The sequence below is a fragment of the Papaver somniferum genome, chromosome 7, assembly GCF_003573695.1.
Source record: "Papaver somniferum cultivar HN1 chromosome 7, ASM357369v1, whole genome shotgun sequence".
Classification (NCBI taxonomy): Eukaryota; Viridiplantae; Streptophyta; class Magnoliopsida; order Ranunculales; family Papaveraceae; genus Papaver; species Papaver somniferum.
Window position 1 is genome coordinate 228,588,755 of NC_039364.1, and position 21,522 is coordinate 228,610,276.

General features: G+C 36.6%; 4 protein-coding genes across 10 annotated transcripts; all 4 read left to right on the forward strand.

The window, feature by feature from the left end:
• Positions 1-2,871: 2,871 nt before the first annotated feature.
• Positions 2,872-3,551, forward strand: LOC113296075. Its single transcript, XM_026544415.1, has 2 exons — positions 2,872-3,097; positions 3,139-3,551. Exons 1-2 carry the CDS (start codon positions 2,872-2,874, stop codon positions 3,549-3,551), a joined length of 639 nt encoding a protein of 212 aa, XP_026400200.1.
• Positions 3,552-4,739: 1,188 nt separating this feature from the next.
• On the forward strand, positions 4,740-5,294 carry LOC113296076. The gene has a single exon (XM_026544416.1). The coding sequence runs from the start codon at positions 4,740-4,742 to the stop codon at positions 5,292-5,294; it is 555 nt and encodes a 184-aa protein (XP_026400201.1).
• Positions 5,295-6,893: 1,599 nt separating this feature from the next.
• LOC113299747 (pentatricopeptide repeat-containing protein At1g73400, mitochondrial-like) lies at positions 6,894-12,073 on the forward strand. 4 transcript variants are annotated; one of them, XM_026548824.1, is made up of 4 exons: positions 6,894-10,701; positions 10,768-10,971; positions 11,423-11,811; positions 11,935-12,073. In XM_026548824.1, exon 1 carries the CDS (start codon positions 8,475-8,477, stop codon positions 10,155-10,157), a length of 1,683 nt encoding a protein of 560 aa, XP_026404609.1. In that variant the 5' UTR covers positions 6,894-8,474; the 3' UTR covers positions 10,158-10,701; positions 10,768-10,971; positions 11,423-11,811; positions 11,935-12,073. The 4 variants fall into 4 exon arrangements, with proteins under 4 accessions (XP_026404609.1, XP_026404607.1, XP_026404608.1 ...); XM_026548822.1 differs by having other exon boundaries at positions 6,894-10,971; XM_026548823.1 differs by lacking the exon at positions 10,768-10,971 and having other exon boundaries at positions 6,894-10,705.
• Positions 12,004-18,436, forward strand: LOC113299748. Of its 4 annotated transcripts, none has more exons than XM_026548827.1 (15): positions 12,004-12,134; positions 12,632-12,709; positions 13,305-13,354; positions 13,480-13,533; positions 14,601-14,653; positions 14,793-14,865; positions 15,007-15,068; positions 15,164-15,232; positions 15,442-15,547; positions 15,807-15,880; positions 16,593-16,693; positions 16,801-16,896; positions 17,518-17,585; positions 17,816-17,861; positions 18,071-18,309. In XM_026548827.1, exons 2-15 carry the CDS (start codon positions 12,653-12,655, stop codon positions 18,149-18,151), a joined length of 990 nt encoding a protein of 329 aa, XP_026404612.1. In that variant the 5' UTR covers positions 12,004-12,134; positions 12,632-12,652; the 3' UTR covers positions 18,152-18,309. The 4 variants fall into 4 exon arrangements, with proteins under 4 accessions (XP_026404612.1, XP_026404615.1, XP_026404613.1 ...); XM_026548830.1 differs by lacking the exon at positions 12,004-12,134 and adding an exon at positions 12,212-12,529 and having other exon boundaries at positions 12,630-12,709; positions 15,810-15,880; positions 18,071-18,436; XM_026548828.1 differs by lacking the exon at positions 12,004-12,134 and having other exon boundaries at positions 12,212-12,709; positions 18,071-18,436.
• Positions 18,437-21,522: the final 3,086 nt, after the last annotated feature.

The window sequence follows — 21,522 nt, forward strand, 5'->3', positions numbered from 1 at the left end:
AAAACCAATCACCTTAGGTACGTGTACCCGTACGCGTACTGGTGGAACTTTTTCACCCGAAAAAGTCTGCTGAGTTTGGAAACTAAAACCAACTCAAAATTCGGTAGCTAAGGTACGCATACCCGTACGCGTACCCAAGATGGTTATTTCTCAAATCGGTAGTTCATGGACTTAAACCAATAAATTATAAGGAATGCAATCTTTGCAAACCGTGGGTATATTGTTCATTAATTGATTCAAATGAATCAAACCGATTTTGTTTCAATTGTGTCTATGTATAAAGACCTAAGCAATTGAACAACTCTTGAACTAGTTCTTATGAGTCATTTGAACTAGTAATGAGAAAGATGAATACGGTTGATATGAAAGCACTCATATGGCTAACCATTGGTATGGTTACTCAAACCTAAATGAATATATTTCATTTGTGTGTGACAAGTTAAGTTTCGATCTAACGGTTGAAAGATATTAGCTTGGATAAATCAGGTTTTTCATCTAACGGTGAGTATTGAATGCTTTGTTACCAAGTTAACTTGGATTGCAAACCCTGATTTGAAAACTATATAAGGAGACGTCTAGCAACTGTGCAAAACTAATCCCCAAACCTCCTGTGTGATACTGGTTGGTTTTCTAGAGTTGATTCTCCTTTAATCGTAGGTTTCTTCTCGAGAACCTGTCGATTAATGAATGGAAGACTTCATTGGGATTGTGAAGCCAGACGAAACTACTTTTATTGTAGTTGAGCGATCTGATCTTGCCATTTCTATCGTATGAGTTCAATTGGAATAATTGACTTGAGATTATATCTCCGATAGGGCAAGATAAAAAGAAATCACAAACATCTTCGTCTCATCGTTTGTGATTCCGCAATATCTAGTTTCGCTACCATACGATTTAGATTATTGTGAGGTGATTGATAATACTAGGATGTTCTTCGGGAATATAAGTCCGGTTTATCAATTGGTTCTTCTTCACCTTGATTTTTATCAAAAGACAGAACAAAACTTTTAGGTTTATCTGTAGGAGACAGATTTATCTATCTTTGTAGACTTTTCTGTATGATACATATTTGTTTATTAAAGTCTTCGACTTTGGTTCGTAGCAACTCTTAGTTTTTGGTGAGATCAGCTAAGGGAATCAAGTGCGTAGTATCCTGCTAGGATCAGAGACGTAAGGAGCGCAACTGTACCTTGAATCAGTGTGAGATTGATTAGGGTTCAACTGCAGTCCAGACCGAAGTTAGTTTGCAGTAGGCTAGTGTCTGTAGTGGCTTAATACAGTGTGGTGTTCTATCTGGACTAGGTCCCGGGGTTTTATTGCATTTGCGGTTTCCTCGTTAACAAAACTTCTGGTGTCTGTGTTATTTCTATTCCGCATTATATTTTGTTATATAATTGAAATATCACAGGTTGTGCATTGTATCGATCAATAGTGAAATCCAACCTTTGGTTGTCGATTGGAAATTGATTGATCCTTGGACATTGGTCTTTGGTACCGTCCAAGTTTATCTCTCTTGTATCTAATCGAGACTCTCAAATTGCTTGAGTAAGATTTAAATCAAAAGATAAAGATATAAGAACTCTTTGATATACTTTTCTATTGATCGAGTCTAACTGTCTAGCTGATTCTCATAAAGGTATATTGGAGGTTGTGCATACAGATTGCTAATCGAAATATTGGGTGAGGTTGTTAGACCCTCGCATTTTCAATTGGTATCAGAGAAGGCAAACACATTTAAAAGACCTTACAAGTCTGTGTTTATATCAATCTTATTCTGTGGACAAAGTCATATCTCTTATCTACGCATAGTCTATGGCTTCCCATACTTTTGACTATGTCAAGTGTCTTGCTTTTTCCTCAAAGGATAATTCCTTAGCTGATTCTTCTGAATCCATAGAAATAAATGAGACAATTAACAGGATGTCAGAGGTAGAAAGGAATACCACCAGAACCAAAAAAAATCCAACTGAGACGATTGATCTTCACAATCATTCACAACTCTTGGATGAATTTGAGAAGTCTCTTAGTCGGGAACGTGAACTCTATAAGATCATTGAATTCTTCTCAAACAATATCAAAAGACTCACTCAAGAAAATGTGCTACAACAAGAAAAGATTAGTACTCTTGATAATATTGTTAAAGAAGGAACAATTAGAGAAAAACGTTTAAAACTGGGTATTTATAGAGCGAAAAAATTGTAGTTGTTGGATGAGGAGTTGATTAGCGATGATCAAAACAGCGAGTGACATACTGACTAGCGCTGGCACTAGAATGACCAGCAAATGATATTTATCCCATCACTTGCTGGAAAGTCTGTCGTGTATGTTATAATTGGTATATGGGCATATAAATTTGGCACTTTAACATACCCACAGTGAGTGCATAGTGGGTGCATATATATTTTGAGTTTGCCATACCCATAGGAATAGGCCTAAGCTTGAGTCAATGAGTGATTTTTCTTTATAAGTCAAATCGAGACTATCTTTCCTTATAAGGAAGCAATGTTTAGCATCAATGCTTGGGATGCACCAGGACCAGATGGATACCACGCAGGTTTTTATAAACGCACTTGGAGTATAGTAGGAAAGGAGGTAACATAAATGATTCAAAAAAATTTCAAATATGGTTTCTTTCCCAGCTCAATAAATGAAACATTTAAAGTCCTTATCCCAAAAAAATAAATAGTCATAAAGCCAAATGATCTAAGACCCATAAGCCTGTGTAACATTACTTATAAAACCATCACCAAAATCTTAGCAGTCAGATTAAAACCAATTCTTCACAAAATCATCTCACCATGGAAGGAAGCTTATGTACCAGGAAGGAATATCCATGATAATGTGATCATTGCATATGAGATGATGCAATATATGAAGACTACTAAAGCTAATTTTGGAGTGGTAGGAATTAAGTGGGATATGGCCAAAGCATTTGACAGAATTGAATGGGACTTCTTGCAAGCAATCATGAGTAGTTTGGGTTTTTCTCAGAAATGGTGTCAACTGATTCATCACTGCATCAGCACAGCAAAAATATCAATCTTGGTTAATGGAACTCCTATGGATTTCTTCTCTCCTACAAGAGGGCTCAGAAAAGGTGATGCAATATCTCCATATCTTTTCATTCTTGTATGGAAGGATTTAGCAGGCTTCTCACAAATGCAGCTACAGAGAATATTATTGAACCAGTCACCCCAGCAAAAACAGGACCAACTATATCCCACTTATTGTTTGCAGATGACTGCATTTTGTTCACTAAAGCCACAAAAAGATCTATCAACAACTTGAAGATTTTAATTCAGAAATTTACTTCTTCTTCGGGTCAGATGGTCAACTTGGATAAGTCTAGTGTTTTTTTCAGCAAAAACATGAGCAAAGAGGAATGTTCAGACTTCATAGAAATGTTGCAGATGGAGCAAATGGAAGACAAAGAAAAGTATTTGGGAACTATTCTGCAAACCCCAATTAGCAAAGACAAATTATTTGATCCAGCGGTGGATAAAGTGGGAAGTAGATTACAGATGGCAAGGAAAGTTAACTTCTCAAGCTAGCAGAACTACACAAATTCAAGCCTCTCTTAGTTCTACAACTAATTATCAAATGGGTCTATTTGAGGTACCAAATAAAACAATCACAAGAATTGAAAGAATTCAAATTATTTCTGGAGTAAGAAGAATAATAAAGGTGTAAATAACATCTCTTGGAAAAAATAAACAAACCAAAAAGATATGGAGGACTGGGTATTAAAAACTTGAGAGCTGTGAATTTATCTCTTCTAGCTAAATTAGCATGTAGATTACTTTATGAAAAAGATACTATGTGGTACAAGATTTTGGAAGCAAGATACTTTAAGGGAAAGGACTTATTATCAGATGATACTTCAAAAAAGAGAAGCTCCTGGATTTGGCAGAGTATTCAACAAGGTCTCAAAATTATAAAGGCTCATTACAGATGGGAAATAGGTGATGGTAATTCAGTTAGTGCTCACAATCACAGATGGTTTAACACAAGAGAATATCCACATTCAACTCACAACTCTCAGCACATGGAAAACATCTTACTGTCAAATCTCATTGACAAAGATACAAAGAGTTGGAATATAAACAAGTTGCAAGATCAATTCTCACATGAGCAGATTCAAGAAATACTTCTCATCAGAATTCCCAGTGATGGCAAAGATAAGTTGAGGTGGACTCTGAACAAGTGTGGCAGATTTACTTCAAATTCTATCTACAGAGAAATTATGAAAACTGAAAATCAAAACCAACATCAACAAATAAACCCAATGCAAGAATCTCAGTGGTTAAAGTTATGGCACTTGGAGGTCCCCTACAAAGTACAACAATTTCTATGGAAATGCTACTATGACATACTTCCAGTAAACATGAAAGTCAGCAAATACAAGAAGGATGTCAGCAGTCTATGTAGTTTCTGTAATGAGGATGAAGAAACTAGCACACATTTTCTTTGCAGTTGCAGATTTCCAGATGCAGTCTGGTTTGGCATTTCTGAAGCTCTTCATCATTCTAAAAATTTGCATGCCTCAACCAAGGATTGGGTTATATCTTGGTTTGCTGATAATCAATCTCTGGAAGCTAACCACAGATATCTTGCTTGCTTAGCTGCTTGCACTTTATGACATCTATGGAAGGCCAGATGTGAAAAAAGTGCATGAAAACAAGTCCTATCACCCTAGGAATATAGTGCATAAAATTATAACTTATATCAATAGCATAAACATGCACTTCTCTGAAAATCAGCATAATAACATTGATAGAATTTGCATCAGTCATCAAGAGACATGGAGGAAACCTCTTGAAAATTGGATAAAAATTAACATTGATGCTTCTTTTATATCTAGTAATACTAATGATGGGTTTACTTTAATTGCTCGTGATTCTGCAGGAAAGTTCTTGGCAGCAATGGCCTACTCATCAAGATCCAGAGATGTGAATCAAGTTGAAACCTTGGTGCTTCTCAGAGCTCTTCTTTGGATTAAAGAAATGCAGTTCCAAAATGTAATCATTGAAGGGGATAATAGGTCAGTTATTAGTAGTTGTAATGGTAGTGTTGAAAGCTTTATGTGGGAGGATCAAAACATTATCCGAGATTGCCAAGAGATCCTGCACAAGCTAGAGTCATGTCAAGTTACTTTCAAGAAAAGATCTTGCAACAATGCAGCAGATAAACTAGCAAAACATGCTATAACTAGTGTCAAATCTCAAATTTGGCTGGAAGAGCCTCCAAATGTAATTGCTAGTATATTAGCAGCTGAAGGCAGGATTTCGAGTTAGCTCTAGTGTTTTTTCTTTGTTGTGTGTTCTGTCAGTCAGTTGTTCTTGGTTTGCTTGTTAGTCCTGCTGGTCTGTTTGTACATGTTTCTCTTTCAATAAAATTCCCTTCTTTGCTCAAAAAAAAAAGAGACTATGTGAACTAATAATATGGACCAAAAAATGCTATTATTGGGGCGTCACATTCCATTAGAGGGGCGTCACCTAATAAGACAAAAATGGGTCACCCACAAGTAATATCAAAAATCCCTTATCTCAAATAATTTTGTAATGACCAAACAACCCTTATGTAGTTACTTTTAATTTAATTAGATAATAATTCAATTAAGAAGATGAATTTTGTTAGATGATAGAGAGGGTTTAACATAAAGTGATGATGAATCTCAACCAATTGAAGAAATAAATCAACAAAGTGAAGAACCAATGGTTGAAAATCAACAGGTACACCTCTAAACTATCTCCCATGGGTTCAATTTCACTCAAAACTAGCTTAAGTACGTAAAAAGTTTGAGATTTTAGACTTTCATGGAAAATTACGGTTGGGTTGAGCTTCGTTGTCAACCGTAATTCAATTTTACGTCTGGATTTGGAAGAACTCCAAACCGTAACTGGTTTCCAATAGGACAAAACCTGAATTACATCTAGGTTAGATTTTTCATCCAAACCCAGCCGTAAATAGTTTTTGCATGGGTATTTATTACTTGTTTTACGTCTAGGTTAGGTTAGCGTCTGGAAAAAACACTTCAAAAACCCAGACGTGGGAGAATACGTCTGAAAAAAAATTCACGAACCTAGACGTAGTATATTACGTCTGGAAAATTTATTTTGCAAACCTGGACGTAGGAGGTTACGTCTGAAAAAGTTACTTAGCGAACCTAGACGTAGAAGATTACGTCTGGTAAAGCTGCACCACGAACCTAGACGTAATCCAATTTAAAACTTATTTTATAAAACATACAGGAAGAATTACGTCCAGGTTGATCCTATAGAAATACAAACCGTAAAATTAAAATTACGTCTAGGTTTACAAAAGCAAAATTTAGTAAACTAACCTAGACGTAATACAACATTGGACGGTTTAATTCAAACAAAACCTAGACGTAAGACTACATGCAAATCCTATTTTACGGTTGGATTGAATTCAACCTAGACGTAAGTTCTTCAATTTTAATTTTTACGTTTAAAAACCTAGACCCGAACCCAGACGCAACACGAGCAGATGAATAACTGAAACCTAATTTTACTCCGATTTCATTCAATCTAACCTATTTTAAGCACAAAAAAAAGTAAACAAAGATGGGTTTGAACAATTATTACCTAACATACACCATGGATTGTTGTTGTGGAGTTTGAAATTGTGATTCTTGAGATGCTTGGAGCAGAGGAAGAGAAGAAAGATGAAGAGGAGCAGTTTTTTTGTTGAATTAAAATAGAAAAAATTAGGTTTTTAAGTTTTTATTTTAATTCAAGGATAATTTAGATATTTTGTTTTGGTGTTAAGATAACCCATAACCACATTTTTGGACACTAAAAATCCAAGTGAAACCCCTCTAATGGAATGTGACACCCTAATAATAATAATATGGAGTGTCACATCATCAACAATACGGACCTTTAGACAGGTGACGACTGTGATGGTGTGTAACTTTCCTTTCCCTCTAAAAAGCCCTTTTGTGATCCCAAATATTAATCTTGGTTTAGAAAAGAAAAAAGAAAACCGAAAACGAAGAACACATGAGACTCTGAGACATTCAAGGCAGCTAAAAGTAACTAAAGTTGGGATGAAATGCATAAGGTTGGTCCGCCATACATCCCTTCCATGGAAACTTAGTAGCGGCAAAAGTATTGGTGTTGCAATTGAACCAGATGGTTCACGAACATTCATAAACGTAACAGTATCACCAGACCACATATGAACTGGATAACCACCTCTACCATTTTGATGCATCATTGTAATATTTCCTTTTCCAAATTGGATCGGTGGTGGAGTAATTCTCCAATGTCCAGATTTCCATAGATTTCTTCGTCGAATACAGAATTCCAAGCTCTCCATTGCAATCCACTGCAAAGCTAGAGTGCTCCTCTGTTAATTTTTTTCATCTCCTCTGTGATTTTGATGACTGCCCATTTATCCTGATCAACATGATAGACAAATACTTGATTGTAGCTTGTTAGACAAATTCTCCATTCTCGTGTTGCTGGTTCACAAACATAGTAAACTGGAATCCGGCAAGTTGGAACCCGGCGCCGGCCGGAATTGATAGCTTTACCGATACAACAAAATAATGAACCATATTGAGATGAACATCCGATATGGATATATTCTGTTGTCGGTAAGAAATCAAGAGAAGGAGATGCAATTTGAGGCGCGTGTTGCTGATTTTGATCATCGATGTTGGGGATGAACCGGAAAGTGCAACAGTTCTGCCTGTCTACGCACTCAATGATGTAACCTGATGCGGTAGTTCTCTGGGAATGGATTTGTTGAAACTTTTGATCACAGACGATGAGTTTATGCCAATCTTTGCAAACCCATTGACATTGGCGTAGGAGGTTACCCAAATTTACTCTGATTAAAATCTCATAAATTGCATCAGATGGCAACTTTTCAATTTCCTGTACTACTACTTGACATTCATCTTCGTCCTTATCTCCCACAGATTGCTTCAATTCCATCGATCAGAAGCTTTGGTTTCTCCACTATGCAGATAGATAGGGTGATCAAAAACAGGATCTCAGGAATTTAGAGGGGGGTGATTGCAGAGATTTCAGAATCGAATCGGTCACTCATGAGTCACGAAGGCTCGAAGCTTTGAACAAAACAATTTTCGGGGTATTAAACGTTTAGGGCTTGCCAACTTTTTGGAAGAGTGATATTGACTGACACGAGTTACTTTAGGGGGCGTCTATAATTTCCACTTGAAAACTGGAACAAGATCAACTGCTCCAGCGGTCTAGCCATTATAATGATTTTTTAGGGTTCTTTTTTTCCAACCCAGTAACAGCCTTTACAAAAAGCAGATAGATCTAAAGAACAATCGGAGGGAAATTCCGATTAGCCGGCAAAATATTCTGTCATTCTCTTAAGAATACCGTCTAACCGAAACCCAATTTGTAGTTTCTGTAGTCCATTTTTGTTCTCATTTTTCTTTTTCTTTTTTGAGATTTCTGTAGAATTTTCCAATGCCTCGAATTTCATTCATTTCTGCAATTAGGAAATCTTCGAGTCTTGTAAAAGCTCCATTTTTGATTCATTTATCTACTTCCTTGATAAACCCAAGCTTAAATTCATCACCACATCAATATACTCCAGGTTCAGAGAATGTAGTTTTTCCAATTCCAGTTTCTAATCTATGTGTATTGCATTTCCCGTCCTCGACCCGGTATTGCTCTACCTGTCCATCTTCTACAGGAACTCAAGAACTGACCCAAAATGTGGATTCAGAACAAATATATAATGTGATTGTGGAGAATTGTAATGCAGATAAAAGTATGGAAAGTGCTCTTGAGGTGCTCGATGTTAGGTTAACTGCTGAATTAGTCGGCGACATTCTGTCGAAGCTTTGGTACGAGGAGAAAATAGCATTCAGATTCTTCACATGGGCTGGTAAACAAGAAGGTTATATGCATGAAAGTAAGACTTATGATGAAATGATTGATATACTATCTAGTACTAAATATAAAGTTAAGCAGTTTAGAATTGTTTGTGATTTACTTGAATATATGAAGAGAAAGGGTAGGAATTCGGTGCCGGTTGAGATTCTAATTGATATTTTGAGAAAATATACTGAAAAATACTTAAGTCGAGTTCAGAAGTGTAGAAAGAAGAAGAAAGTGAGAGTGAGAACACAACCTGAGATCAATGCCTTTAACTTGTTATTGGATTCTTTATGCAAGTGTTGCTTAGTTGAGGAAGCTGAAACCTTGTTTACGAGGTTAAAAAAGAAGGTTACTCCTGATGCAACTACATATAACATATTGTTTTTTGGGTGGTGTAGAGTGAGAAACCCGAGTAGAGGAATGAAGGTATTGGAGGAGATGATTGGTATGGGTCATAAACCTGAGAATTTTACTTATACTACTGCCATTGATGCATATTGCAGAGCGGGGTTATTGTCAGAGGCGGCTGCACTTTTTGATTTCATGAGAACAAAAGGTTCTACAATGTCTTCTCCTACTGCAAAAACTTATGCTATTATGATTGTAGCATTTGCTAATTATGATAGAATGGATGAGTGCTTTAAGCTTATAATGGATATGATAGCTTGTGGTTGCTTACCCGATGTTTCAACGTATAAGGAAGTCATTGAGGGACTTTGTCTAGCTGGGAAGTTTGAGGAAGCATATAAGTTTCTGGAAGAAATGGGTAATAAAGGTTACCCAGCGGATATTGTTACCTACAATTGTTTTCTTAAGGTTCTTTGTGACCTTAAGAATGCAGAAGAAACTCTTAAACTATATGGAAGAATGACTGAGGTGGGATGTATTCCTAGTGTCCATACTTTTAATATGATGATCGCAATGTTCTTCGAGATGGGTCAACCAGATGGGGCATTTGAGGCATGGGATGAGATGGAAAAAAGGGGCTGCAAACCGGATATAGATACTTATTGCGTGATGATTGAAGGTTTATTTGGTTGTGGCAAGACAGAAGATGCTTGTTTTCTTTTGGGAAATGTTGTGAACAAAGGGATGCAGCTGCCATATAGGAAATTTGATTCTTTGCTGATGAAGCTCTCAGAAACAGGTGATCTCCAAGGCATCCATAGACTTTCAGAGTATATGAGAGGCTTCTATAATCCTTCTATGGCGAGGCGTTTCGCCGCAAGTCAGAAACGTATGAGCACAAGTTTAAGAAGAAAGTAGATTGGCTACAAATGAAAACTTCTACAAAGGCCGCAGTTGTACGTGTAACCTAATGCTTGGCTGTGCATTCAATTTTCTGAAGTTATTCAGTGATTGCTGATTTCCTGCAAAATATTGAACATACAACACAAAGTTCATTATTACCCTGAGAATCAAGTGCCTTCCTCGTGGCGAAGAATTTGGGTAGGCAGCTGCTAAAACATGTCTGAATTGATGACTCAAAGTGGACTTCTTACTAAGACACTGCAGATGGCGTACACTGAAGACATCACGAGTTGGTAAATACCTTTGTGGGGCTTTAATACCCATCTGGAATCAAATTAATGATTGGTTTTTGTTGTGATTCACAAATGATGGATTCTGAACAATAGAATTACCTGCTTTTGATGAGAACAGTATAATTCAGGATCAGTAGTATATCCCCATTAATATCGGTTTGGACTTGACTAGATATATTTACTTGGTAGCGACATCTGGGTCCCAAAGGCAGCATAGAGGGGTCTGGCTATATCTGTTGTTAATCTCAACATAGCGACTTCCCACGGTAGGTTAGTGCTTCTGCTTCATTTTTGCTCTTTTATCTTCTTCTTAATCTTTTTCTAATTTGCAGTACATAGAATTTTGATTCAAGCCATTCAATCTTTTGCTGAATTGGGAAACGAAAATGATGGGTACACCGAGCAAATTGTACCGAGCTGGTACCGTGTGAGAAGGGGGTGGGCCCCACTCCTGCCCCACTCTCCCATCCCAATGTTGAGAGGCATGCCAGGACCGTCCGATCCCCTCTCGGTGTCCATCTCGGTACTCCTGCTCGGTACGTGTATCAAAACCCATTGGGAAAATCCAGAATACAGTCAAATCTATACGAAATTGGTTCCATAAACAGTTTTGTGAATTCATTAGTAAACAAAACTTCTGATGCATGATAAAGATAATAGGACCAGCTTAACTAGAATTGAAATATCTGATTAGGAATCTCTAAATGTAATTTCAACTGGTTTGGTGGTTCATTCCACCACTGGTTTGAGCTATCCCCACTTCACTTGTACGCAGCATAAGCGTCTTAGAATTACAGAATCTAAACTGGGTTGTCTTAAGGAATTCCAAGCAGTTTTCCCCGTTGGACCAAAATATTCGGGGTACCAAAAACTTGTTCTAAAAGACCAAATAATATTCGAGCCAAATTATTAATAGTTATGCATGTAAAATTTCAAATATCAATGAATATGAGTTTCTTAAACTATAGATATACACATTGTTCGCAGGTGAGCCTCAATAACACGGATGAAGCACAAAAAACCTGGAGTTCAGCTCCAGCAATATAAACCTGCAGTTCAGTTCCAGCAATATGGGGTTAAAGAAGAGACTAATATGTTCTAATAGTTCCCGTTCAGACTTTTGGTGAAGAACACTAATATCACATTGTGCAGTCTATGCAAAGTTTGTTATATGAAGTTATAATACTTGAGATCTTAACTAGAGTGTCCCTTGGTAGTCTTCTGTGAGAATTTTGTCGGGTTTGCAAAGATTGGCAAAAACTCATTCACTAGAGTAATTTCCAGCTCATCCACTTTCAGCGGACTCTAAATCATGTTACTCCAGCAGATTATTGTATCAATTTCTTCCCATGCAATGTTGATCTCAGCAGCTTCCGGTAGATCCCATCTCCTTCTCTTGATTTGTACCTACATAATTAAAGGTTCGCCTCCTTATGGTCTATTACTTGGCTGTGTTACTGATAATTGTTGAATTCCTTATTTGCAATGAACTGGGAAAGCGTTAAATCTCTGTACTCCATTTTCCACTTCGTTTCTTCAAATAATGATGATGCGTTATATGGGTTGGAGGCCAGAGGACACAATTGACACCACGACCACCACTAAGGCACCAATCCAACTGCCAGCAAACACTGTTCCAATCACCACCTAAACGCCACAAGCACTGCTGCCGCACAAGAAGTTGCCCCAGGGGACTTGGGTATAAAGCATTTATAGTCGATATATCTATTTTCTTGGGATCTTTTTATCGAAAACGGCTGAACATTTCCGGTACATTATTATTATCCTATTGATCCGTCAACGGTATAAATGTTGAAATTTCTACCATCAAAGTCCAGTCTGGCGTGTTGTTAAGTTCATCGTGGACTCCAAAGATTATAAATGAGTTTCCCGCTTAATAAACTTCCGATCTCTCCCGAAACCCTAACTCTACCTAAACTCTCTTCTCCCCTTCCTAATCCTATTTTCCCTACCTCTTATTCATTCAATCACAGTTTTTCCCGCCGGACTTTATCCGGAAGATGACTTGTTCCATCGGAAACTCTTCTTCTTCTCCAACAATCAGAACTGTCACTATCTCTTATCCTGAACTCATATTAAGCATCATCCTTATCTCACTTGTTTAAGTATTTGTTGTTGTTTTTTTTCCCTTTTGATTTGAATTTTGAGAATTTTGTTTGATTTTGATTTTGATAGGATAAACATGCGGATTTATCGATGAAGATTGAACAAGGTTTTGGACCTAATGGATTGGGAATTCTATCGATTTCAAATGTAAGATTTTAATTTCTTACTTAGAATTTGTTTTAATCAGAAGAATAGTATGATGATTGGTGATATTGGATTGAGTCTACCAGTAACTGTTTATTCTGTCTATCTTTGATTCTAGGGTTTTGATTTTCTGAATTGAAGGGATAGGTTTATTTTTTGGTTGATTGAATTGATGCAACCCTCGATAAAGACATGTTGTTGACAAATGCTAGGAGATAAGCTTCACTGCCTAAACTGCCCTAAAGCACACCTATTCCCATACGTGCATGTTTACTTTTTTGGAAATGTTTCTAGTCCTTCAAATGTTAATGTTTTAAGGCTGTGTATTTAGTTTTTTTATGAGATTTTACTTTTGTTGTAATTTTTTAAGAGCCTTACAGTTCTAAGGTTCAACATAACTTCATCTGTCAGGTGCTCAAAGTTTTGGTAATTGTTTAATGTTTGATTCTCATTCCGAACTTGATCATACTAATTTCATGTCTGTCCTAATATTTTGCTTGGCAAGCCTTTACAATTTGCTGTAAAATGTATGCATATTCATCTTTTCCCAATTTTGTCATGATTTCGGTGTTATTTTCTTGTGTCTCTCTTGCAATAGGTACCTGAACTTCCCTCACTGCGTCAAAATCTCCTGCGTCTTGCTCCTAGGTATCAGCCTTTAGACGGATATGCTGTATTTTCTTTGTCTGGCATGTGTATATGTAGTTGCATGAGGAAAATCAGTTTTTTTTTGTTTTTTTTTTTTCATTTTATGTAATCTTCTATTTTATTAGGTTAGCAAGCCTACCTGAAGAGGTGAAGAAGGAACTTGAAGATCCTCACAGCCGGTAACTACTATACTTAAGTTGTTTGATTTTCTATTACTACCTGTCAGGAGAAAAAGATACATGTTTCATATATTGCTGTGTATCTTAAACAAATATGACACTTACTGGTTTAAACCAAAACAACAGTGATGTTCATTCAACTCTAGCAATTTTAATTATTTGATTTTTTTTCAGCAATTTCTGATCAGAAAACAAGACCGTGTTTGCATATATTTGTAGATACATGTTAATTCTTGCCAGTATGGTTAATTTGGTGTGGAGATAAATGACTGCCTGTGTTTCAAGTTATAGATTTAGAAAGTAGGAGCGAATTTGTTTCTACTCTCTAGTTAGATTGGTTACTGGACAAGGTGGGATTAGGTTAATGGGTATCTATGCATGATTATCCAATAACAAACCAGCTTTGTTAAGTACACGGGCATCAACAAGAAGTTGTGGAGTGACCAGGTGGTGGTTAATTTGATAAATGACGGCCTTAATCCTAGTCATATCTACAGGACATATGAGCAAATTTATTTCTAGTTGGATTGGTTACTTGTCTAGGGGGAATTAATTTGGTAGTGATTGCTTATGCATGATTATCTGGCAAGTAACCAGCTTCGTTAAGTACACTTTAGGCAAGAAGTTGTAGAGTGACGTGCGGATGGTTAATCATAAACCTATGGTAGTTTCATTTGTTTATGATATATTTGTCGAATGGAAGGAACATTATTAACTTACATATAATGTCGTTGAATTTAGTGAGGAAAAGAGCTCTGATCAGGATGCAGATTTTTCCCATATCAATATACTCTTGAAATTAGGAAGAATGTGTGCCTGGACTTTAGCGACTATTAATAAGAATGGGATTAATTTTGCCTCGGCGTTGAACTATAACAGTACATATTTTTCTCGTTTCTTTTTTTTTTTGTTAATTCTTTGTACGCATTATATGTTTGGTTGAAGCTGTAATCTTTTGCTTCTGATGGTTTATATGGTTTCTAGTGTAAATCTTCTTAAAATGCTGATGGTTTAGGCATCAAAATTACTATCAGGGAAGTGTTGAAATGACTATTTCTCTGCTTTAGGTATAACTTTGGGTGGAGTCATGGGAAAGAGAAGCTAGAATCTGGCAAACCTGGTTAGTGCCAAAAGTTACTTTGAATGTAAATTCATCAGCAAATTGTGTTTCACAATTTACACACAATGAACTTGGTAATGTTTTACAACCAAGTACATTTGATGCGCATCTAACACTATTCTTGATATTACCTCTGCAGATATGATGAAAGGCTCTTATTATGCAAATCCAGTGTTAGACAGACCCACAGAAGATGATTCCCTTATCCAGCGGTAAAAGTAAAATAGTATGCTAGAAGCTCAATGTTGTGCATTTCATGTATAAATAAAAATGGCGTATTGCAATTGGTAGTTATGTTTTGTTGTTGAGTAAGGAATAATTGTCTAATCGTACAGTTTTCTCTTTCTTACTAGGTATCCATCCTATTGTCAGGCAAATATATGGCCCGGTGATGCCTTACCAGAAGTTGAACCTGGTATGTTGACCTCATGCAGTTACTGATTTCTTAGCAGGAATCACGATGTTATGTGGGGTTGTCTAATCAAATTGGCCGTATTTGTACCTTTGTAGCTTTTAAAGCCCTTGGGAAGCTGATGGTGGACGTTGGCTTGATTTTGGCATATCATTGCGATCGATATGGTATATGCTTGTTACATAGTCTGTATCAAATAAGGAACCGTATGAAAATGTGCTGACCTGATTCTTATGCTTCAGTTATTACGTGTATAGTTGGTATAAATGTTTACCACATGCAAGCTACTTTGGCTCATCAATGTAGATGCCTTACATTTTTCCTTTGATTCAAGCTGCAATTGTAAGGTTCATCGAATTTTCGTGTTTATGATTAGTATCCAGGTGCATGACAGTGAAGGATGATGAAGGCCTTGAACAGATACTTTTGCGTTCTCGATGTCACAAAGGTCGTCTTCTGTATTATTTTCCAGAGCAGAAAAGGTGATTGTAGGCCTTGTGTTAGAATATCATTAAGTGATGTTCGAGTCACTGCTTTCTCTTTTCATCATAATGATCGATTTTTGGTCATTTGTTCTCAGTTACTTAACCAAATGAGATTCTGTTAAAACTAATAAAAGATCTTTTCTAGGTGACATCTTCCTATAGTATTTCTTTTACTTCAGAAATCCCATGCTCATATAGCTTTTTTGATTCTATTTTGTAACTTCTAACCGTTCTTCATGATTTAATTCTGATTCAGCAGTGAATCCCTACAAGAAGCCGACAACATTTCTTCATGGTGTGGATGGCATACAGACCATGGTTCTCTCACAGGTGACTTATCTATTATTCCAATCCATATAGAGTTTTTCATAGGAGATAAGTTTGCTCAATATTTTGTGACCTGAATGTCTAAGAAAAACCTGTTACTCCGTTAGCAATACACATCAGCATTCCCTGTATTTCAAGTTTAGATTGTTTTAATTGGCGGATGATATTTTTTCCTGGTTATGTTCTATACAGTTAACTGAAAAAAGGCCGCTAGGGTTTGTGCTGAAATTCTAGTAATCTATAATTTGATTAACCACTTTCAATAAGGCACGGCAGATAGATAACCTTGCATATTTTCAATCACGTTGACACTACTTATTGTCGAACCTAGGAAATTGAGAGGTTTCACTGTACTTCGCTAAATGTGGCAAGACAATCATTTTTCTCTATTCAACTTCTGTTACTTTTGCAATCATTTTCCCCTTAAATGCAACCAACTTGTTCTCTACTTTATAAAACAATCAATAACTTTATTTTTCATGATAAATTTGTTTTCTCCTCTGAGAGAATGTTACGCGACAGTATCCAGTTTCACTGGATGAAATATGGTAAAATGGGAGGTTTCGAAGAATTGTGGTACTTTCCTTGTAAACATAGCAGGCTCATAGACAATATTTCATCCCATGCTTTTTTTCTTTCTATTATTATTGTATTCATAAATATGCTGGTTCTATTAACTCCTAGTTTTTGATTTTGTGGTGAATTTCCCGTGTAGGTCTCACCTGTGGAATGTTTACGAGAAATGCCGTTGAAATACCTTGCCCTGATAAAACTGCTGGTCTATATATCAAAACACGAGCCGGTCAGATTGTGAAGGTATACTTTCTTGAAAGGCTTTTCGAGCTTCATTCTAAATCCATGATATGCTTATTTTAACAGAAGAGATTTGACATTGATAGTTACTAATTCACTTGATGCATTAGGTTGTCTTTGGGGAAGACGAGATAGCTTACCAAATTGGTGAAACAACTGAAATACTTTCCAGAGGTAGTCTATGTGCGACACCACATTGTGTACGGGTGAGTGATCTTACTATGTATCAAGTTATGGACATCGGTTTTGTGGTAAGTTTGGCAGCATCAGGGGACCTATGGTGTTCCATGAATCATGTTAGCACCTCAGTGTAATATTAATATATTGATATCGTTCTAGGTTTTTTCAACTGTTCAAGTTCAACTTATTTTTCTTGTCTGTCAGCTCTGTATTGCCAACCGAAGTTCAACTCTAGCAGGTGTAGTGATCTTCATTAGAACACCATTGATTTGTCTAAGTTTCATACAAAAGCCATACAAATACTCTCTCAGATAATTTTGAACATCATAGATAGTTACTGATTATTTGTCGTTCGACTTTACAACCTTTAAATAGGAATGAGTTTCTGAAAGAGAAAACTAGGTTACACCTTCAACGGGCAAAGCTGTAAAGCAGTAGCATAGACTTGGGTTGATATTTCTCATGCATTTCCAGTGTTTGGTTCTGCTTAGCGGATGCTTACAACTACGGAATAAGTTAGACAATGTAGTTGCTAGCTATGAAGATAAAAAGTATTGTATCACATTCTAAAGCTTAATTTAGTGTTCCCTATACAAATATAAAGAGTTGTCTTTTAAATATCCTGACATCACTAATGTATTTGTTAGGCACCTAAAGGAGATAACACCCTGGGTGTGGATCGTTCTACTTTTGCAATGTTCATGCAACCGGATTGGTATGTCCATAATCTTTACCTGTGCTGCTCTGTTAATTATGATTAACTAGATTGCCGCAATATATTGGCATGAGCTGTCTACTCAAAATATGTAGTTTGTCGGAGGATTTGCAATATATTAACTAAATATGCAGTGTCCTTCAATTTTTCTAAATTATTGTTGGACGTCTATAAAATGTATTTGTGCAAGTATTTACAGCGGATACTAATTTCATACTGTTATTTTGCAGGGACGAGAATCTCAAATTTCCTGAAGAGGTGCATCTTCACAAAGAGGTAAGCTCTTTAACCTAATTATACTTCTTCAGCACCAGCAATTGCCATATAAACTCTCAGTAAACTGGCTTAAGCTGACAATTTTTATGTTCTGGACTTCTAGTATTATTCGAGACCTAAATGATGACTAGATGTGTCCCTTGGTGACAGACAGATCCGCAAAGTGTTTAACATTGTGGTTGATAATGGTTTTACTGAAAACTCTGCAGTTAATTCCACCGGACGGAACATTAACGTTTGGAGAGTATTCCGAGAAGCTCCTCGACAAATATTATCACCAAAAATCATAACTAAGCAGTCTCATGAACAAGAAAAATGACAGTGATAGTTCTTGTACATGCTAGAAACACTATGTTAAGTCTCATATTTGATTCTGTTACGTGTAAATGTCAAATAAATTCAATTAGTCAGTAGTCATTACAATCTGCTGCACAAAAAAAAAAAAGAACCATTTTTTTGGGGACCATGGTTTATTTTTGGGACCATGGTTTTATTTTGGGTAAAGACATTAGAAGTAAATCTAGGTCACCCCTTATTTGGATATTTATCTTAATACACCTAAATTACCTTCCTGATTAATTTTGGGTGATGATCAGTTAGTGTTAATAATAGTTAGTGTAATGATTAGTGGGATGATTAAGTTAAAGATAATTAGTGAGATTAAAAAATCAGATGGTTTTTTTTTTTTAAAGAAGTAGAATTATTGAGAGAGTAAAGTTAGAGAAGATGAAGAAGGAAAACATGAAAAATGATGGATTTTACCAACCACAACCGTAGGAAGGGTATTCAGGTACCCAGGTGTGCTTCAAACTTAGATAATGTTGGTTGAATTGATCCAAACTTTCAAAAAAAATGAAAATTTTTATGTAGATTTGGGTCAGTTCGGTTACCATATGTCAAGAACATGTAACGGAACACACCTGAAAGTGTAGTTCGGTTATGTTTTCCAAACACGCAGGCTACCGAACTCGCTCGTTAATGGAGGTTTTGGTCGTACAGTGTAATGTTCGGTTACCTAGGATAAAATGGTAGGTAACCGAACTTTGAACTTAACAATTTATTTGGGTACATCTTGTGTGTTCGGTTAGTTCGCAAACTTCAACGCAACCAAGTTCCCAACCGAACTGCAGGTTAAAAGTAACCTAGTGTTAGAAGTTCGGTTGGTTCGCAAACTTCAACATATTTTGCGAATCAACCGAACTGGGCTTATATATGCATATATGCAATTAGGCAAACGTTCGGTTACTACGAAATTTATTTCTTGGCGAATTAGGTAGAGTTCGGTTACGAAGTTTCAAAGGTAGAGTTCGGTTACAAAGAAAACTTAACATTTTTGCGAACGAACCGAACTTGTGGACTTTTCATTATTTTCGTAAACTAAAGTTCGGTGATATCCTTATTTTGCGAAGGAACCAAACTTATGGACTTCTGTTGTTCTAATACAAGGAGTTCGTTAAAAGTATTTTTTGCGAATCAACCGAACTCTATTGGCTAAGTTCGGTTACTTTGTAGTTTTAAAATTTTTTGCGAAAAAACCGAACTCCATTGGCTAAGTTCGGTTATTTTGGAACTCAAGATAGTGGCCACAACAACACAGTTCGGTTAGACTGGATTTGTTTTTTTTTTCGGTTCTAAGGGTGGAGTTCGGTTACTTTGTAGTTTTAAAAATTTTTGCGAAACAACCGAACAGAGAGTTCGGTGACTTAGTTTTAAATCCAATAGAACCGAACTGTTTTTCGTGTTTTTCATTTTCAAGAAGTTCGGTTAGTAAACTAGGGTTTTTTGGAAAATCGGCCTAACCGAACATGGCTCTGTAACTCCTACTAAAACCCTATTTTGATGATTTCTATTCGATTGAAGCAATCAAAATCAAATTAAAGTGAAGAGTTTGTTGGAAAATACCTCCGGAGTGGTCCCATGGCAGAATCAGGTTGCGGCTGACGTCTTTTATACTCGATAAAATTATTATGTAACCGAACTTAATTGTGATTGCATTGATGTTGTTACATTTCTTAAATAGGCGGTGGTGGTGGTGGTGGGAGGAGGTGGTGGTGGTAATCGGTGGTTGGTGGTGGTGGTAATCGGTGGAAGGAGATGTTGGTTATATATATAGGTGGTTATTAGGTTGGTTTTAAATTAAATTAGGTTAAGGATAGGTTAGTCATTTCAACGTTTTAGGACACCCCTTATCATTATAGGGAAGGTGGACTAATAAAACCATGGTCCCTAAAAAAAATCATTCAAAAAAAACTTCGAGATGGTGGGCTTATTTAGCATTTAAGCCCATAAACAGGTGAAATCACAAATTTTATTTAAAATAAAATTCTGTATTCATGTTGGCAATTTAAGACTTGATTAAGATATGTGGCTTCATATACATTTAAGTGTTATTCAGATAGGTGCTAGTATGACAGATTTGGAGTTCCTTTTTTATTTTTACTTCTTGAAGACAGTAATTAATAATGCAAATATTTTTACTTGGCTTGGTTAATTCTTGATATACCGTTATTAAACATGATATCAAGGAAATTAGTTCTTTACAGGATGAGACAATTTAAAAGTAGGCACAAACTCATCAACCAAATCAGTTAACAACATCACCGTGTTCTTCATTTTCGTAGCCTAAAAGTGGTGGGTTCTGTACTTATCAGCCCAATGTAAGCTAGTCGGTGTCGCTATTCTGTTCCTGACTTGGTGCTGCATCAGATACTAAAAAAAATATTTATAAGGGGTACCAATTTATTTGGGAGTATACTAAATTTTATAATTTTATACAAGACAACATTTTTTTACCACGTCTTATATATGCGACTTAGTACACTCCGAAGTAAATGGGTAACCCCTATTAGCAGGCATGAAGAATTGCACTGTGTACGTACTTGGGAGATTCTTGCCTCCCCTTTGAGAAGGACCGCGCTAAAATCTGGGTGCTCACACCACCCCGCATAGTTACGTTCACCCCTGGCAGATGGTGAACTTATACATCACGAAATGCACTAGTATCTTTTGCAAGACTGTAGTGCAATTGAAGTCCTGTGCGGACGTGGTTTCTTTGACTCTCTACGTATGTCGCCTCATGTGGCCACCAAGTGCTTGCCCAGTAGCGAAAATCCTCGACCAAAATTGACATCACCATTTCTTTCGGAAGATTGATGTTCGGCAGTATCGTCCATGGCAAAACAACCCTTCGCTTTCCATGGCAAAGCTTGGTGACCACCCAATGCTTGGTAAGTCAGGAACTCCTCAAAAACTGACGCTGAGTTCTCGTTCACTGTGGCATCCACCAGCACGCCACGATTATCCTCCAATGTTGGATGGGAAGCAAATGATAGCAACAGTGAAGTTGTGGCAATTTCCAAATCTTCACTGTTGATGTAAGAATACATTCTTAATCTTTTTGAATTTTTTTCTTGATCTTTTTAGCCAGATTGGAATGAAAAACCAGACTCCATATATCAACCTCCGCGCTACTTTCAGGTATAGATGCATATAATTTACCTTGAATAAAACCCTTGGCAAATCAACGTTGTACTTGATTCACCCACTCCTTCTTCAACAAAGTCTTGTAGAATTGCTTCACCAGGAACCAGAGACCTTCTTGGGGAACCTACATCTTCATTCCTTGAGAACTTGGTGACACTCCCAAGACTACATGACCTTG

Bases quoted from the DNA above. Each gene is read 5' to 3' on its own strand.
- LOC113296076 (XM_026544416.1), top strand. From the start codon at position 4,740: ATGCACTTCTCTGAAAATCAGCATAATAACATTGATAGAATTTGCATC.
- LOC113296075 (XM_026544415.1), top strand. From the start codon at position 2,872: ATGAAGACTACTAAAGCTAATTTTGGAGTGGTAGGAATTAAGTGGGAT. The intron at 3,098-3,138 runs GTGATGCAATAT...CTTGTATGGAAG, and splicing joins TACAAGAGGGCTCAGAAAAG to GATTTAGCAGGCTTCTCACA.
- LOC113299747 (XM_026548822.1), top strand. From the start codon at position 8,475: ATGCCTCGAATTTCATTCATTTCTGCAATTAGGAAATCTTCGAGTCTT.
- LOC113299748 (XM_026548830.1), top strand. From the start codon at position 12,457: ATGACTTGTTCCATCGGAAACTCTTCTTCTTCTCCAACAATCAGAACT. The intron at 12,710-13,304 runs GTAAGATTTTAA...CTCTTGCAATAG, and splicing joins GAATTCTATCGATTTCAAAT to GTACCTGAACTTCCCTCACT. The intron at 16,897-17,517 runs GTGAGTGATCTT...TGTATTTGTTAG, and splicing joins CGACACCACATTGTGTACGG to GCACCTAAAGGAGATAACAC.